Genomic DNA, 19,743 nt, shown 5'->3' on the forward strand with positions numbered 1-19,743 from the left:
GATATTGGTAAAGCATGAAAAATGGCCTCTCTACCTGGGTGGCCAAGATGATATGTAAGCTCTGCGTCATGTGCTGAGGAAGGTCCTTTTGGCTGAGGCTGAGAATCCGTACACTATGGCTAGGTTAATACCCTGCCACCTGACCCTAGTGGGGAAAAACAACTGTTTTGGACCCTGGTAAAAAAAAAAAAATAAAAAAAAATAAGAGTATACAGCAGAGGACTGATCCAGGGCATGTGACATGATAGCAAGAGACATGGTCACAAATGAAAATTCTGTCCCAAATTTTCCAAACTTCAGTTTCCTTTCAGACAGAGTCGATGATGGCAGATGACCACCAACTGGCCCATCCAGATGGGCCATTTTTCTTCTTGTCTGTTTCTCCCATACTTAAACCAACCTAGCTCCTTCCCCATTTTTATTTTATTCAACCTCTCAACCCCTGTTCCTACCACTGCCCTCCCTGTCTTGACCAAAGCATGCTTACATTCTGTTACAGTGCAGGGCAGGTTGGCCATTCCAAGCCCTGTCATCTTCCTCGTTGGTTCTTACAAAACCCATATTTAATCCAACACCCAGGCCCCCCTCTCACCACCACCTTTTGGAATAATCCACCCAGCCATCAAAACTAATGAGGCTGATGTCTGAAACATCTGGCCGCCCCTGTGCTCGATGTTAGGCTTATAACGGAGACTGATCCTTCTTGGAAGCCGGATGCAGCCATGCTGCCATTCTCTGCCCGTCGGCTTGCACTCTCCCCTCTCTGACCCTCCTATGACTGAGGAAAGACTCAGGCCTGTTCCTCGTGTCTTCTACCTCTTCCCCCATTACCTCTGCGCTCTGTATATGCCCTAAGCAGGTTTAAATCCTCTCATGGTGTTGCTTGCCATTACCTGTGCTGGTAGGTTATTCCAGGTATCTTATACCAGCCTCTCAATAAAGTAGCACTTTCCCATGGCTTCCCTCTGAACCTTCCGCTTTCATGACCCCCTTATCCTTCAATTTCCTTTTCTCCGGAAATTTTTCACTTTTCCGTAGTTTATTGGAGCCTCTCAAATATTTAAAAGTTTCTGTCATGTCTCCCCCTCTCCCTGCATTCCTTCAGCGAGTGCCTCCTTTTGAATGTCTCTGTAGGGCTTATGTTGCAGGTCCTTTGCTATTTTAGTAGCCCCTTTTTGCGCCAGCTCCATTTTTTTCAATGTCCTTATGAAGGTGCGGCTTCCAGAACTTACTATGGTACTCAAGGTGGGATCTCAGTGACCTATACAGAGGCAAAACTACCTCCTTTTTCCTGCTGATAACTTTCTCTATGCACCCAGGCATGCTGTTAGCTTTCCCTGCTGATTTATTGCATCACCTGGCTATCTTCAGGTCACCTGAGATGGTTACTCCTAGATTTCTTTCTTGTTTGACAGTTTCCAGGTCTTGCCCCTTTTAAATGATAATGGAACTTTGCACCTCAAATCCATGACTTTTAACACTTTTTCTTTCAAGCAAGCATATTTTTCTCTCAAGTTCCTCACTGCCTCTCCCATTTATAAATGACTAACATGCTCTGGACAAGAATTCAATTTTACATGCTAAAAGTGTCTGTTGAATGTATTTTCTGCTAATGAGCCCTTAATCCATAGTGCACTAATGATGTTATTAGCACGCTATTTACATTTTTAGCATGGGGGGGTTAAAATTTAAATTGCCTGTATAAGGGCTGTTTAGCAAACATTTTGCCCTGCGTTTAGGGCTTAGTGCACAGGCTTCGCTGAGTGTAGGGCATGCTGGCAGCCCATCACTGAACGGACAGGCTCCATATTCCCAACAGTGTGCTTGAAGAATGAAATGTACTGAGCGCTGTGAATGATCTTGGAAATAACCATTTAACTTCTGTGTTGGAGAGAGAGAATGGACACTTGTCTCACGTCGCCTCCATCCTTTTGGTTTTCAGGATACAGGTGGGAGCGCCAGCTGGTGTTCAGAAGCAAGCTAACTATGCACACAGCATTTGATCGGAAGGACAACGCACATCCTGCCGAGATCACCTCACTGGGCATCTCAAAGTGAGCAGCAGCCAGCTCCTAGTTACTATCAGCAGGCCAGGTCACCTGCTGCTATAAATCAGAATACAGCTGAGCGGCCAGTAGAATGACTGTTTCTTAGCAAATGAGGCACTCTGAAATGTAACAGTATGTCACATCGTGAACCCTGACTTTACTATCCAATGAGTGGAGCATGGCCTAGACAGCGCTTCTGTTTTATCTCATCCTTTGAATGTCAAAAGCACACAAAGAGAATATTTCCTACCCGGAATCTCTTGCTGTGTTAATGATTTTTTAAAAAATGACTTGGCCATCTGCGCTACTATAACCAGTATAAGAGTAGTTTGGGGAGTCTGGAATGTGAGAATAGAGGCTTTACCCTCCTAGGTTTCTGGTTCAGAGTCAGCTTAAGGGTCAGTAGCTGTTGCAAGTCATTTGTGATCTGTGGGAAATGAGCCGATGGTCTCAGTTTGGTTTTTGGAGGATGTGACCACATCACAGTTTCAGCACTCATGGTCAGTCCCAGCGGAAAGGCCAGAGATTGCACAGTCACGGGCACTGAACTGCTTCATGTGCACACTGGCGCCCCCCATCCAGAGTAGGGTTGAGGCATCCTGGTAGGACAGCGGGGGCAAAGCTTATTCTGTTGCTGCCCATGCTGTACTTGTTTTGGAGATGTGAGCCTTGGGATTCAATTGTTAATAACGTCACCTTCTGGTAGCCCTAAAATAACAGCATCCATCCCTGAATACTATATAATGACAAAAAGGCATGGGTGGCTTCTTAGACATCAGGACACATTCCAGTGTCGTCAAACATTAGCTCTTGGTGTCATTTAATACACAATGAATCTTGCTCACAGTGCACTGAAGAGAACGTTCACTATGCACTGGCATTAAATATTTCAGAGAGGAGCAGTTCTCTCTAATTTGAGCCTGAGCCTTTAGAAGATCTTGCCGGAGACATCCTGCCATGAGAACAGGGTATACACATGTGCCGTTTACTGCACTTGTGTCTTACTTTCCAAGGTGTACGCCTATGATATGTTTCTGAGATGCTTAGAAAAAAGGATTTGCCTGGACGGTGTTAAAGTTGATTTAAAGTGATGTCTCCTTTCTGTCACTTGTTCAGTAGTGACTGGATTGAGATTTGAATTGGCATACAGTACTTAGCAGTGACACCTGTCCCAGGCTATATTTTACCCAAAACCTTTTGGAGGGGGGTCCATGTCCTCAGTGTGAACAAAATGCAAATGCCAGACGAGCGCTCACAGATCTGGCAGATTGGAACGTTGGGGTTTTCCAACTCCTAAAATTCCTCTGTCTCTGGGGAAATGCACCTCCCTTAAAAAGCCTGGATGCAGCCAGGACATGTTTCATCCCAAAATGGTAAGAAAACCTCTGCAGCTGCTGGAGCATGGCAGTAGTTAGGATCTGAAGTTTCTCAGTCTGTGCTGTTGATTTTCAGGGTCAGGATTTTAAAATCTGTGTTGTCTTTGAATCTAGTTTTTCAGACACAAGTTCACCAAATGATTTTCCATCATGTTTGCTGTCAGATTGTGCATGTGTGTGTGGGTTATGTCTAATGCATGGCTTTCCTGTGGCTGAGCTTCCAACCTCTTTCATTCTGGGTTGTTTTTTTTTTTTTCAATTCTTTGCAGAGATCACAGCCGGATCCTGGTAGGGGACAGCCGAGGGAGGGTGTTCAGCTGGTCTGTCAGCGACCAGCCCGGCCGCTCTGCTGCTGACCACTGGGTGAAGGACGAGGGAGGAGACTGTTGCTCGGGATGCGCAGTCCGCTTCTCCCTCACCGAGAGGCGTCACCACTGCCGGAATTGTGGGCAGCTCTTCTGCCAAAAGTAAGATGACATTCGTGAACCCGCCCACCCCTTAGGAAAGACCCAACTAGCCCAGTGGGATTCAGTTTAGTCAAATGCCATGCTCAGCCTGTGCTGGGAGGGTTTCTAACTCCATTACTGTGCAGTAACTCAGAGGGTAGAAACAGAAAAGGATGATATTGGGGCTGGTCCTGTGGCTCCGACCCTCGTGTACTGCATTTGGATCCCTTACCTGTCAAGGCCAGTCAGGCCTGAGTATGCCAAGGAGGCAGTCTGCTCACACTTGGGGAGGGAGGGAAGACACCTGCTGCTCCTGTAGCACCCCCTAGTGGCCAGCCAACGAGCAGCACTGAGAATGCACCGAATGCATCGAATGCATCGAATGCATCGAAGCCAACGAGCAGCACTGAGAATGCACCGAATGCATCGAAGCCAACGAGCAGCACTGAGAATGCACCGAATGCATCGAATGCACCGAATGCATCGAATGCATCGAATGCATCGAAGCCAACGAGCAGCACTGAGAATGCACCGAATGCATCGAATGCACCGAATGCATCGAAGCCAACGAGCAGCACTGAGAATGCACCGAATGCATCGAATGCACCGAATGCATCGAATGCATCGAAGCCAACGAGCAGCACTGAGAATGCACCGAACTACCCAGGCATGCCAAGGGGGAGGGGGGAGCAGATACCATCGAGGAGAAAAACGTTTTTCAAAAGTACCTCTTTTCCACCTTCCCCCACCCCGTCCTTTAAAACAAGTTAGTATTTTAAGCAGCATTAACATGAGGACCAACACGACTACAGCGTTAGCCAAAGATATTTCGGAGCTTGAGTCAACACTTAGGAGACTGCCGTCTTTTATTTCTTTATTTTCGGAAAGGAAGTAAAATGTTTAATACGTTCAAAAAGCTAATCCCGTTATGGTCAATCTGAGGAAATGGGAGTGCTCTGGCCCCGATCCTGGTCAGAGTCCCATGCAGGCTGTCCTGGTGAAAGTGGGTCTTAAACCCAACAAGAGGGGCCTTAAGAAGAACACGCTGTGGTGGCAGGCTCCGCCCCCTTTCAGGTGCTGATTGGCCTGTTTAAATGCAGACTGGGTCCTCCCCCCGGCCCATAGTGCTTCCTGCCAGAGGGAAGTCAAAGAAGAAGAGGAAAACAGCTAGGTCAGAGTGTGGGAAGGGGACACGATGCTGTGGCCTTGCTCTGCTCATCTGGCTCGAACGCCAGGCTTTACTTGTAAATAGCTGAAAGGGTAATTCAGGGAAGGAGGTGGTAATGGAAAAGCAGGGTGAAAAACATACAGGCCGATTCTGTAAAGTGAGCTCGGCCATGCGCACTGTTTAACACGGGTTTGGCCGCGTGTTTTTGAAGGGCGTCTATTACCCCTTATACTGTAAGGGGTGTTTAGCGCCTCGAAAACTCGCGGCCAACCCCCTGAAAACCAATAGCGCTCATCACATGCAAATGCATGTAGATGAGGCTATTAGTCAATCACCCGGGATACTAAAAGTAAAATGTGCGTCCAATCCGCACATTTACCACTCATAAATTAACGCCTGCCCAATTTAGGAGCAACCCGGAAGTGTAGAGAAAAGCAGAAAATATTAGCAATATTAAGTCGGAGGAACCAAAAATGTAAAAAAAAAAACTTTGCTGGCCGGTCTGGTTAGGAGAACGGACGCTCAGTTTTACCGGCATCCGTTTTCCTAACCGATGGATGTCGGCGGGTTCAAAAACCGCCGCTTCTAAAATTGAGCATCGGTTTCCTGAGCCCGCTGACAGAGCAACATCTCCTGGGCCAAGGAGGCGTTAGGGGCACGAAATCCGCCCTAGCGCCTCCTTTTAGCGCAACCCCTCATTTAAATATAGGATCACGCGCCCAGGAAAGGTGGCTGGGCGCGTCAGGAGAGCGGGCACTCAACATGGAGCGCCCATTCTCCCGTGTTTCTTACAGAATCGGCCTGATAGTAATAGATTAATGACGGCAGAAAAAGGTCAAATGGTCCCATCTGCCCAGCAATTTTTGTTTTGGTAAGTAACTGCTGATTACCCCCAAGTCATATGTTAAGGGTGGTAACGTTTACAATGAAAACCAAGCAACTGTCAAGCCCTTAACAAAATTACTGCTAGCAACATTTTTACAGGGTGAGCAGCCATCTTGATAATTCAGACAGAGCTGCTTTGAATGTGCTTTTCTTTTAGGACTTGGCTGCAGAAGCAGCCCTGTGCTTTTTCCCTGTCTGCGTATCAGTACCCCGGACCATAAAATTCGGGGCCTAGCACTGGCTGTCATCTGAATCCAAATCAGGGTGTGTACGTGATAAAATATGCACACTGTAAATAAAAAAAAAAAGGTGTAAAAACATATAAGAGAATAGTTGTAAAAGGGCAAAATAGAAAGGAGATATTGCTATAGGACCAAAAGACAATGCAATAGAGCCAGGAAAAATGCAAGCTGAGAATGTAAGGAGGCGATTGTATGGCTGGTTGGGATACTGGATTTTTCTGCCATGTCGTCACAACACCCCTGTTGGCAGAGACATTTGGAGCGGAATTACCCAGTCGCGCGGGCTTGCAGTCATCTGTATGGAGTGTACATGGGACATTCTGCTAGAAAGCGTAAAAGTATCCACCCCAGTATGTACCTGCAGCAGAGCGCTATACACCTGTGGCTTAGCGGTGCAACTCCAGACTTTGCACCTCTTTGATTTACCCTTTGGATTTTTTTTTTCCCCGTCTCTCTGTAGGTGCAGTCGTTTCCAGTCTGAGATTAAGCGTTTGAGAATCTCCTCTCCGGTGCGAGTGTGCCAGAACTGTTACTACAATTTACAGCATGAGCGAGGTTCAGAGGACAGCTCCAGGAACTAGTAACGTCTCCACTGCCAAACCTTAAGAGCAGGATCCCGGGGAAGGGGAGGGGGGATCCCATTCCAGTAACCTCCCCCGCACCTACCCCAGCCGTAACCCAACTGAATGAAAACCCCCGTGGCACTTTGATTTTTTTTTTTTTTTTATTTGCAGAAGACTCAGAGGGGAACAAAAAAAAAAACAAAACAGTTTTTCAGTTTACATGCAGCTTTGTACTTTGTTCCAAGCACTGAGGTTAAGAAAAAAGGGATCATGGAGTTCATCTGAGCGCACTTACCAAGGGAGGCCGATTGCAACTGGAAGGTCAGAAGGACTGATGGCGCCAGATGCAATGCTCTCATGCACCGGAAGCTCCTGGCAGATACCTGCCCTTCGCTTACCAGCCATCCACTCTCACCATGTCATGTCCAACAAAGCACTCCACCCTCTTATGGATAACATGGCTGTTGTGGGAGAGGGTTGTAAATCTGCCTCCTTTCCTAGCAACTGTGTGTATAGTGTAAATAGGTGCAATGGCCTTTTTATCTAAATATGAACTGAATTATCTGCCTGTTACACGGGACTTCAGGCTAACCACTAATTTAATGACTTCCCCATAGTTCCTGTCGCATTCTTTTGTCCTGTGTGTCTGTTTGCATCTGTGAATGTCCAAAACACACACCCATCCACCCGGCACACACTTCAGAGGCATTGTATGTATCCCCCTTTCTTTAAAATTCAATCTGCATGGGTTTTTATTGTTTCCCTGTTCTGATTTTAGTTGCTCTCAGGATCTCATTTCAAACCAGGCAGTTTATGGAAACTACAGGGCTGCTTCTGAGGGGGGAAACGGCAGCATCTGTGAAACAGGACTCAGAAGCATCTGGATAAGCATCCTCTGACTGGCTTCTTCTCGTCCCTGGCTTTTCATGCATTGCTGCCTTTTGTTCCCCCCCCCCCCCCCCCCACTCACTAACATTTCTAAATGGTAACTGATTACCAGCTAATTTCGCCCACAGCAGCACCAGCTTTTTGCTCCTTTAACCAGTGACCAGAAGCTTACATGTAATACATTGTGCATTTTTCCTGATGCAGATGTTCCATGACTGTCTCCAGCGTACCTGGTGTTTTTTTTTCTAGAAGCACCTATTTTAAAAAGGGATACAGTATAGCAGGGGAACTCTTGTGGTGTCAGGAGTTACAGACTGACATAACTAGCCACTCAGGACCTGTGGGCCCCAAAGGGTTAATCTTCATAGCAACAGCTGATAACACCTGGAGAGATTTAACAGGCGTTCACTTTATGTAATTAAGAAAAGTGTTCTTAATTTACTTGTCTGGCTGAATATGTATTTGATTACAGTATATTGTGTAAAAAAAAACAAAACAAATCCCAGTATTTTAATATCCATTAATTTATTTTTGGCATACATTTGATGCAGCTCAAAAGCTGCTGTATCAATACCTTGAAAACTTGCACTGGAAAGGCAGATGTATGCTGGATTTTTTTTTTTTTTTAAGGGAATGGTGAAATAGAAATGGACAGATTCTAAAATTAGTTTGTAATCCAATATTTGTATATAAAGAAGTGTATACACTTATGTCAGTGCTAGCAAAATAAAAATATGGGACAACTCTGTTTAAAAAAAAAAAAAAAAAGCAAAAAATCTTTTTGTAACTAGGCTGCAGGTCATGCCAGTGATTTTCCTCATGTTGGAACTGGCAAGTTCAGAAGAAAAACGAGGTATGGGTACCCCACTCCCATCTGCTTTGAAGCGTTCCTTAAGACTCGAGTGCAAATGTGCTTCAGTGATTCTGAAAAGAACCTTGGACCTAGTTTTTAGTTACAGAATAGGTCCTAGCCTGGAGGAATGCTTTCAAACATTGGGTACAAGGCAGTCTTTCATTTTGCTAGGTATCTGGCCCCAGAATTTGTAGATACAGCTATAAGTGCATGCTTATGCTCCCTCTGGCAGCTGGTGCCCTGAGCAACTCATTTTACTCAAGAATCTTATGTCCATTTTGCAAAAGAAAAAAAAAATAATTTTTTTTTTCCATAATGGCTTTTTGTTTTCCAAGAATTAAAACAAAAAAATTATTCTAACTATACTCAAAAAGCTCTACAATACAATTAGCAGGAGTCTATATTCTGTGTGAGTCGTGTACCTCACACGTCGTCTTCTGCCTTGTTCTTGATTGTATACCTAATCACTCATGTACTCTTTAACATAGCGTTGTATTTAGCGTGCAACTGTAACATCCTGCGTAGACAGCAGCTTTCATCTATCCAAGAGCAAAACACTTTACATAAATTATTTTGCACCTTCTTCTGTACAATACTGTTAGGAAAAATGTTTTGTGGATTTTCTTTTCTTGCTCCATATCACTTTTTAAACTTTTTTTTTTGTTTGGGTAAATGAATTGTGTATAAAATATTTATGCCGTTATACAGTTTTTAGGAAGTATTTTTAATTTCAGCAAGTTTTGTTACTTGTTGCATGATGATTAACACAGCTGACTTTTTGTGTCAGTGCACTGTATATTTTTTTTGTCCAGTTATTAACATGCAAGCCCTGATAAACAGTCATTTATTTGTACAGCAGCTGAAGAAAACTGAAGAGAACTGGCTGAGACTGGAGTGTGGAATTTTGTACTGTATATTGCAGAATCCAGTATGTTTTCTTTTGGTGGTTGAATGTAAAAACAAAAAAAAAAGGCTTAGTGTTTCAGTCTGTGGTTATCTGAATATTCATTGTACATTTGTCTCCTACACAAAAAAGGTAGTGTTAACACAATTACAATACATAACTAAATGCAATAGTTCAGGTACTATCATTTTTTTTTTCATTTCAAATAAATTACCTGTTGTTTACCACCACCGCCTAGTCTGTTTTATTTGTATAGGACGTATTGACAGTAGGCATGGTTGTGCCAAAGAAAACTGGAATCTAGTTTGCTGTGATGCCTCTTAGTGCTTGCATTAAACCAGTATACTGGGCCCCTTCTGCTGGTGTGATACAGCTGAAGACGTGACCAATGTGAGGAATGTGATAGAGCAGAGTGGTAGTGGAATGGTGCTGCTGTTTTTAAACATCATTGACCAAGTGCACTGACCTGGTTGTAGTTGGCAAGGGAAGAGCTTGCTGTGTCAAGCTAAGTACAGGTAGTGTGTGCACATGTTGAAAGAACCATATTAAAGTGAATGCAGCCTTTTTAATGTCTCTAAGACTTCCCCTAGAACCAATATGGGATTATCTGTTACTGTTTGTTTATTTTATTTATTTAAAATGTTTTGTATACCATCGTTCGAGAATATATCACAATGGTTTACAGAAAAAAAATGAAACATAACAAAACAGTATATAAAACTACAGTATTCATCTAAAAGACTGGATACAATCATTTAAATAGAAAACACAGGTAAACAAGACAATAATTCGAGACTCTTAATGTTAATGACCCTTTTTTTGATCTTCCAGGTAGGCTTGCTCGAAGAGCCAGGTTTTTAGGTCTTTTCTAAATTTCCTTAAGTCAGTTTCCAACCTTAACTCTGCTGGCATAGTATTCCAAATGCTAGGTGCTGTAATGGAGATGACTCTTTCACGTATCAAGATCAAGTGAACCTTATCTACTGAGGGGATATGAAGTAAACCTTTATTTGCTGACCTCAATGATCTATGCGGGGTGTGTAATCGAATAGAGAAATTTAACCAGTCTGTTTTTGGAGCATATATTGCCTTATGAAGAAGGCAGCAAGTTTTGTACCATATTCTTTATGTAATCGGAAGCCAATGTAATTGTATCAAAACTGGTGTAATATGATCTCATTTTTTACAATTTGTTAGAACTCTAGCTGCAGAGTTCTGCCAAAACCTGCAAAGGATGTAAAGTAGTTTGTGGAAGGCCTAATAGTCGTGAGTTACAGTAGTCCAGTGATAAAAATATGAGAGCTTGTAACACTGATCGAAAATCACTAGGTTCTAATAGGAGTTTTAACCATCTTAGCATTAACAATTTGTAATAGCCTTCTCTTAATTTTGTCGAAATATGCTTTTTAAAGTTTAATCCACAGTCAATAGTTATACCTAAATCTCTTACTGATTCTGCAAGAGTTAGCTTAATATTATTTGGCATATTTATTGTATTGATTGGAGTCTCTTTCGGTTTTCTGTCCAATAGAATGATCTCAGTTTTTTCCATGTTAAGGACAAGTTTCATATGGCTCAGAAGTTGTTTGATTGCAGTCAAATACATTTAAATTAATTTCTAAGACTGTTCTAAGAAGTCGGAGACAGGGACGAGTATCTGGATGTCATCGACGTAGATGTAAAAGTTAAGGCTAAGGCCAGCCAACAAGTGGCAAATGGGGAGTAAGTAAATGCTGAAAAAGGTTGCCGACAGAGCAGTCTTGAGGTACTCCAGTTTTAAGCTCAATCTTGTTGGAGAGCGTATTAACTTGGAAGGACCTTTTTTTAGAGAAATGAAGTGAACCACTTGATTGTGTTGTTTGTTAACCCGATCTCTTTTAATCTCTTTCCCCTTGTACTTGCATGTATTGCAACCCCTCAAGAATGGCTCTGAGCTTCGCTCCTTGCGATGGATATGTTCCAGGCAACTACACTTGGAGAACTTCTCCACAAAAATGGAATGCAGCCATTAAGGTGCAAGCGTCCAGTATACTACAAGAAAGCCTTGCTTTTGAAAACCTTCTCATCATTCTCTTCCCTTCAGAAACAAATCAAGTGCGACATAAGCTTTAATTCCTTTAGGAAAAATAATTCCCCACTCACACCTTTAGTAGGAGAAAAAATAGAAAAGAACAGACCCACTGCATCTGTGTGGAAAGCGAAGTGGCCTTTCCACTGGTCAGTGTGGGCAGTAACTCAGGCTGCGTATGCTTACTGCTCCTCTATATCTTCTAAACTAAAATCCCTCATATCACGCCCTCCTGTATCGCTTGGGCCTGCAAGATGATAAAGCATGCCAATCATAAAAGCCAGTGAGAAGGAACTGGAGCCCCTTACATAAAATATACAGCTGTATTAAAAACCCAGTCTCCTTTTCAGTCCACTTGCATTTGGAGTACCAACATGGTACTAAGGGCTTTTGGGCATTGATTTTGCTTAATCCATAAGTGTGCTTTAGCATGAATGCTGCTTAGCTTATAGGAAAGGAGAAGCTTGAAGTCATAACTTTTTCGATTCCTCCATGCCTTTAAGTGGACAGAAGAAAGGACTGAGAGGCAGCTGATAAATGCATCCATTTAAATGAGTACACTTATTGTAGCAGAAAAACAGGGGCAGCATAACATTTAAAGTCATTTCCACCTCACTCAAGCCAGCTAAAGTGCACGTAAGGGGGTATTTCCATGACTCGGCTATCGTCAGTCATGTTTAGGTGAAGCATTTCCGAGAACGTAACAGCAGTTATGATCAGAAAGTAACACACTAAGGGCTAGATTTTAAAAGATGCACGTGCTCATGGACATGCCAATTTTATAACATGCAAGCGCCGGCGCATACATATTATAAAATCTGGTGGCCGTGCACTTTACAATTTGCAAATGACGTGCGGCCACGCAATCAGCTCTTCCCCAGTTCCCTCCCAGTCCTTTCCAATTAAGGAGCTGATTGGGAGTGAACTGCCCCCCCCCCCCCCTGAAACCCCCTCCCTCTTCCCCTCTCCTCCCCACCCCCTAAACCCATCCCAGCAACTTACAATTTTTTGTTTTTCTGCTTCCCTGGAGCAGAAGTAGTTTGCACGCGCCCTTCCCCGGGACTGCAACTAATGGCGGCTGTTCAGCCTGGCCTCTGCTCCCCAGCCAGCCCCTTTCTAAGGGCCTGGGACCTATGCACGTATCACCACTTATGTGCATGGCTGGGCCCTTTTGCAAATGCACGCATAACTGCAGATTTTTACGCACGTGGCCGATTTAAAATTTGGCTGTAAGGTAATTATGAAAGGATTTACACACGTAAATGTAACATACTGTTGTAGCAATTTTCAAAAGCCATTTACTCAAGTAAAGTGCACTTAAGTAAAAACATTTTTTTTTTTATCATTTATACTTTATTAGAATTTTAGACAAATTACATTTGCAAAAAATCAAAGATATTTTAAGTGTCAAGAAAATACAATAAAAGCAAAATCTTTAAATTCCTTAATTACACTAAAATAAATATAGTCCCCATCATGGGAGGCTAAGTCACCAAATAATCCAAAATTGGCTATCGGAAAAACTGTAATATAATACAGAAAAAAGGGATTATAATATTTATTAGCAGTCTAACACATTGTTCTTTATCAGTCAAAAAGGTTTCAAGATGGGTGGGCTCCTGAGAAATAAACTTATTTTTTTGGGAAAACAACTGAGCATTTGCACGGGAATTTTAAAAAGAATGTTGCCCCCAAGAGCTAAAACTCTTGGTTTCAAAACTAGAAATTGTTTTCTCGTTAACTGTGTACCACATGACATCTGGAAATACTTGGATCCTTTGTCCCCAAAAAAGGAAATCTTTATTTTTTGAAGTATTTCTGCAATATCAGGTTTTTAACCCTTTCCTTGCAGAATGCAACCACTAGGGTTGCTCCATGAGGAATATCATCTAAACTCTATAGATGACTCAAAAAATGCACTCAAATTAGGAGGATCCTGGTGGATAACATCCAATCCTTCCTCACCCTCTTGAGACCTTTCATCTAGTGTAGAGATAGACAAAACTCCTACCAAACATTTTTTCAACAGCTGACAATCTACTCTCCAGCTGTCTATGTATCACTAAACTATCCTTACTAAATGAATTATTAGCAGTTTGCAAGGTAGACAATTGAGCATTAACTGTTTTACTAGAATCCTCTATTTGAGTTAATCAGTTATTATGCATCTCTACCACCTTTTTAATTTCCCCAATATTCTTACTTTTTTGAATAATAGAGCCAGATATAGTTTTCTGCATCTTTAAAAGTACCCTCCATACATCTCCCAAAGTTATATTTTGGGGGTCTATGGGTTATGTAACCACTTCCTGGGGTCCAGAACCCAATTGTATCCCCATATCCTCTATATTCTCCATCGAAATGGGTTGTAGAGTTATACACAAAACCCTGCGACATTATTTAGGGGGTTAGTCCGGGCACTTCCATTACTGATTGAGGTGACTGCATTTGGCCAGGACTGTCTGGATATCCCGATGAGAAGGAAATTTCAGGTATAGAATTTCGTGAGAGTCCATTGGTCCCCTTACCGCAGGAGATGAAGTCCACACTTTCGTCTTCCCTTTCCTTCCCATGTATTTAGAAGAAAAAGGGAAAGAAAAATTCTTCATAAGGGGGTGCGCCCCTTTGGCACATGACTTCGGCTGCGCGCTGCTCCTTCCTCAAATTTAACTGGTGGTGTTCCAGCCCCGGATGATGACGTCACCGGGGTCGGACCACAGAAAGGTCCCAAGCTGTTACTGACCACCAACACTGTAAGTAAAATGCTCCAGGCTCTGTCCTTCAGCCTTTCCTCTCCTCAGAGGGGCTTTCCCACCAGGCTCCTCCCACTCAAGTAAAAACTTGAGTAAATGTTTTTTAAAATCAGGCCCTAAGATCATATTTTCTCTAAAACCTACCAGCACAAAAAGCAGGTTCAGGAGTCCCGTGGCAATTTTCAAAGGAATAGTATGCACCAGATTTCAAAAAGAAAGCATCTGCAGTGTCCATAAGTAAAAAAAAACAAACCCCACAAACTTTGTCCCAAAGTGGACAGTTTGCACAATAACAGTAAGGGGAGCAATTCTCAAACATCTACCAATCTTACTTTTTCTCATCACAATAACATTAAAACAATGTAGTAAATCTAAAGCAAAACTTTCATTCATTTTATTAGTAAAAGCCTCCCATTCCCTGTACGTACCCAGATCATTCCACAGTGGGTTGTGTCTCCCTTCCAGTAGATGGAGTCAGAGAAAAACTTGAAGGGTGCCCTCTGTGTCCCTTCAGTATTTTCTGACTCCAGCAGATGAGGGTGCAGTTCCATTTCAGCTACAGGAGGATAGAAGTTTAGATTTCTCTCTTTCATTCCTTCTTAAATTTCTTTCACGGTCTGGATGGATCATGTTTAAAAAAAACCCAAAAAAACCAGGTTTCTAGTTTCTGGCTTATCAGTCACTTCCAAACTTGCAGGCAGAACTGGTAGCAGTGTTCCCTAGCATTTTTTAGAGTAGACGTGGTAAGTTTTTGTACTTTTTCCTTCTCAGGCTGCTCTGACTTCCAGGAGTGAATGGTGGTGGTCCAACCTCTCCCCCCTCACGCCGGCCTGCTGCCCTGAGATGCCGCCTCCCTCGGGGCAGCGCTAGCAGAGAGGCAACATTCCTCTGCTTTTTGGAAAAAAAAAAAAAAGGGCCAAGTCATTGTTTTCAGAGCGGAGGTTCTCTTACCCGCTCCTACCAGGCTCCGGGGGTGTCTCATTTATTGCCAGACTTTCCTTTCCCCCATGCCACGCTCAGCAGGATGTGCTGCCTACAGAGAGCCTGGGACATGGCTCTCCTGTGAAGGCATTTGTTCGAAGTGCCTCCCCGGCGGGGAGGGTCCCTCGGGCCAGCCGGACGTTCGGCTCTGGGTTCCCAAATTCGACAGCTCACTGGAAGGTCGGCCCCGATCCCATCTAGCGCAGGACCGGTGGCCATTTTGTTTTATGAGCTGGGCGCTCCTAGGCAGCCAAATGAGGATTCTGACAGCGGTTTTTCTCCTTCCCCACCGGTTTTAACTCCGGTTAACACCCCAGACCAGGGGGCAACGTCAGGGGACCTTCCTGCCATTCCTCACTAGGTACCTCCATCGGGACACCTTCAGTCTATTTTCAACGGATTTTGTGCTTCTTTTGCACAATGCTTATTTGGCCAGTTTGGAACAGCACCAGGATGCATCTTCAGGCCCCCCCTTCCTCCTAAGGTGATTAGACTGACAGATTCTTTGCAGTCTGCTTCAGCTCCTCAGGGTTCCTCCCAAGTCAGGGTGGTTCCCCATCTGGATTCTTCTCCTCAGGGTATTCTGGTACATGATCAGGACCACAATGATCTGACTTCTCACATGCACATGGAAGGGGATGATCCTAGGGTCTTATGCCTGTTTCAGAGGGATGAGCTTGATCCTCTCATCCCCCATGTCCTAGCAGAGCTGGATATTGAGGATCCACCTGGCACCAGTTAAGGGGCCACGAAAGGGGACCCCGTCCTTACCGGAATGCATCCACCAGCTAAAACATTTCCATTTCATCCTATGCTCCTCCAATTGCTATCCAGAGAATGGGATTTGCCAGAGTCTGGTCTGAGAATGGGAAGGGCTATGGACAAGCTCTATCCTCTCCCAGAGGAATTCTTAGAACTCCTCAAAGTCCCCAAGGTCGACACATCAGTATCAGCGGTCACTAAAAGAACTACTATCCCAGTGACAGGTGGAGCCACCCTCTGAGACCTTCAGGATCAGAAGCTCGAAGAATACCTCAAGGATTTTTGAGGTATCAGCCATGGGGGTATGGCTACAGTGTGCAGCTCTCTAATGCAGCATGCAGGTCTCAGTGCTCAAGACATGCCGCAAGAGGAAGCACAACAGGAGGAACGCCTAGAGGTGGTAATAGCTTATGGAGTGGATGCGCTTTATGACTTACTCTGCGTCCTGGCCAGAGCAATGGTATCAACAGTTTATGCCAGGTGTTTCCTCTGGCTTCGTAATTGGTCATTGGATTCCTCGTCTGAGACTCAGTTGGGATCTCTCCCTTTCAAAGGCAAATTACTGTTTGGTGAGGATCTTGAATAACTCATGAAATCCCTGAGGGAGAACAAGGTGCATAAACTGCCGGAAGATCATCCTTGGACTTCCAGGATGTTCAATTCTACTAGAAGCCGATTCTAGGGTCAGGCAAGACTGGCCTCTCAAAGACCGCCTTCCTCACGGTTGCAGTCTTGGTCTCATTTCTTTTGCGGTCGAAGACCAGCTCAAGACAGAAATTACCAGCCTCGCCAGATGGGGAGCTGTTTGTCAAATGCAGTTGGCACAGGGACGATGGACGTCAGTGCAAGTGACCTGGCCAATCAATCGTCTCGAAACCAGAGCGGTTCGTCTTGCATTGAAACATTTCTTCCTCCTGGTTCATCGCTGAGCCGTAAGGATACTCTCCGACAACACCACTACCGTATCGTACATCAACCGTCAAGGAGGAACGAAGAACCACCATATCTCTCAGGAGATGGACAAGTTAATTTCGTGGGCGGAACTCCACCTCTCCCACCTCGCGGCATCCCACATGACAGGAGTGGACAATGTCCAAGCAGATTTCTCAAGCCGTCAACACATAGATCCTGGAGAGTGGGAACTCTCCGAAAGCAGTGGCTCTCTTCACCAGGTGAGGGACTCCCCCATCTGTATCTAATGGCCAAAGGAACGTGAAGGCTCCCTGCTTCTTCAGTCGCAGAAGGGAGCACGGTGCGGAAGGAGTGGATGCCCTAGTCCTCCCATGGCCACGAAACCTCCTACTTTACATGTTCCCGCCATAGCCCCTGGTGGGAAAGGTGCTTCGAAGAATAGAGATTCACCAAGGTCAGGTATTTCTTGTGGTGCCGGAATGGCTCCATGCTCAAGCAGCGTCCTGCGCAGAAAGCCAGGCTGTCTCACCGGAGGAGATATGCAGAGCAACTACCTGGAAATCGTTGCACACCGTTGCATGTCACTATCGCTTAAATCTCCAATCGCTGGGTTTTGGCTCCTTTGACGCTCAGGTCATTTGAGCAGGGCTATCCGGGGCCCACCCTATGTAAGGAAGCTTTGGTACATCCCACTGTCTGGACCGATCCGGGTACATACAGGGAAAAGAAAATTATTCCTTACCTGCTAATTTTCATTCCTGTAGTACCACGGATCAGTCCAGACATCCACCCTAAGAGTAGATATGAGTTTTAGGATCGTCCACTCAATACTTTTGATTATCAGCTCAATTGATTTACAGTATGAGGTCTGTTTTGTGTATTACCAATGATTCCTTTTGCAAGTTTGTTCTCACTACAATTTCAACTAAACACATTCTTGTACATAGTTAAAGTTTCAGGTTGGTTTACTTGATCCATTCAATGGTTTCTTCTTGCTTTGATATACTTAATACTGAAGGGACGCAGAGGACGCTCCAGGCTATAAGAGGGCACCCTTCAAGCTTTTCTCTGACTCCATCTGCTGGAAGGGAGACACAACCCACTGTCTGGACTGATCCGTGGTACTACAGGAACGAAAATTAGCAGGTAAGGAATAATTTTCTTTTACAGAGAAGGGCTACCAAAATGATAAGGGGAATGGAAGAGCTCCCCTATGAGGAAAGACTAAAGAGGTTAGGAGAAGAGACGGCTGAGGGGGGATATGATAGAGATGTTTAGAATCATGAGAGGTCTAGAACGGGTAAATGTGAATCGGTTATTTACTCTTTCGGATAGTAGAAAGACTAGGGGGCACTCCATGAAGTTAGCATTGGGCACATTTAAAACTAATCGGAGAAAGTTCTTTTTTACTCAACGCACAATTAAACTCTGGAATTGTTGCAGTTAGTATAGCTGTGTTTAAAAAAGGATTGGATAAGTTCTTCGAGGAGAAGTCCATTACCTGCTATTAAGTTCACTTAGGGGCGGATTTTAAAAGGAGCGCGAATAGGCCTACTTTTGTTTGCGCTCAGGCGCAAACAAAAGTACGCTGGATTTTAGTAGATACGCGCGGAGCCGCGCGTATCTACTAAAAAACCTGGATCGGCGCGCGCAAGGCTATGGATTTTGTATAGCCGGCGCGCGCCGAGCCGCGCAGCCTACCCCCGTTCCCTCCGAGGCCGCTCCGAAATCGGAGCGGCCTCGGAGGGAATCCTCTAACACCCTCCCCTCACCTTACCCTCCCTTCCTCTACCTAACCCACCCGCCCGGCCCTGTCTATACCCCCCCCTTACCTTTGTTGGGGAATTTACGCCTCCCAGAGGGAGGCGTAAATCCCCGCGCGCCAGCGGGCCTCCTGCGCGCCGGGCCGCAACCTGGGGGCGGGTACGGAGGGCGCGGCCACGCCCCCGGACCGCCCCGGGCCATAGCCACGCCCCCGTACCCGCCCCCAAAACGCTGCCGACACGCCCCGAAAACGCCGCGACGACCGGGACCGCCCCTGACACGCCCCCGACACGCCCCCCTTGGAGAACCCCGGGACTTACGCGAGTCCCGGGGCTCTGCGCGCGCCGGTAGGCCTATGTAAAATAGGCTTACCGGCGCGCAGGGCTCTGCTCGCCTAAATCCGCCCGGTTTTGGGCGGATTTAGGCGAGCAGGGCTCTGAAAATCCGCCCCTTAGAGAATAGCGATTGCCATTAGCAATGGTAACATGGAATAGACTTAGTTTTTTGGGTACTTGCCAGGTTCTTATGGCCTGGATTGGCCACTGTTGGCAACAGGATGCTGGGCTTGATGGACCCTTGGTCTGACCCAGTATGGCATTTTCTTATGTTTTCTTATCTTCAATGGCTAAAAATATTAGTGCAAAACTAGCACTATCTGCACAGAAATAAAAAACTTTGCCCTTCTGTAACTTCAAGTTGTTAGTAACATTGAAGATGTTTAAAAAAAAAGCAAAAAAAAAAAACAACTCCATCCAGCCTCACATACATACATATATGTGTGGCTGTGCAAAAATCTATAGTATTTTATAACCTGCATATATCAGGTACCCACAGATTATAAAATATGCAATCATCTACCCCCCCCCCCCCCCCCCCCCCCCCCATGCGCACAATCCTGGAATGCATTGAAAGCGTGTACCTTGCTTATTTTATAAACATACACACATATTTATGCATGAACAAAAAATAAAACTTGCTCAACACAAAACCTTGATTTATATACGGAAGTCAGTATATTTTAAAACATGCACATGTAATTGAAATTACCATTTTCCCAATACAGCCACCAGTTCACCCAGTCCTTCTCCGGGTCAGTCACCCTCCTAGTTCTTCACTCTGAACTTTCTCTA

At 44.7% G+C, this 19,743-nt stretch overlaps 1 protein-coding gene across 1 annotated transcript in view; it reads left to right on the forward strand.

Annotated features, from left to right (window-relative positions):
- The window catches only part of WDFY3 (WD repeat and FYVE domain containing 3), a 616,621-nt gene extending 607,018 nt beyond the window's left edge, over positions 1-9,603 (forward strand). Inside the window, 3 exon segments of the mRNA XM_029599364.1 lie at positions 1,943-2,054; positions 3,694-3,891; positions 6,626-9,603. Coding sequence (XP_029455224.1) covers positions 1,943-2,054; positions 3,694-3,891; positions 6,626-6,746 — 431 coding nt within the window. The 3' untranslated portion in view covers positions 6,747-9,603.
- The last annotated feature ends 10,140 nt before the right edge of the window (positions 9,604-19,743 follow it).

This window comes from Rhinatrema bivittatum, chromosome 1 (genome assembly GCF_901001135.1).
Source record: "Rhinatrema bivittatum chromosome 1, aRhiBiv1.1, whole genome shotgun sequence".
Classification (NCBI taxonomy): domain Eukaryota; kingdom Metazoa; phylum Chordata; class Amphibia; order Gymnophiona; family Rhinatrematidae; genus Rhinatrema; species Rhinatrema bivittatum.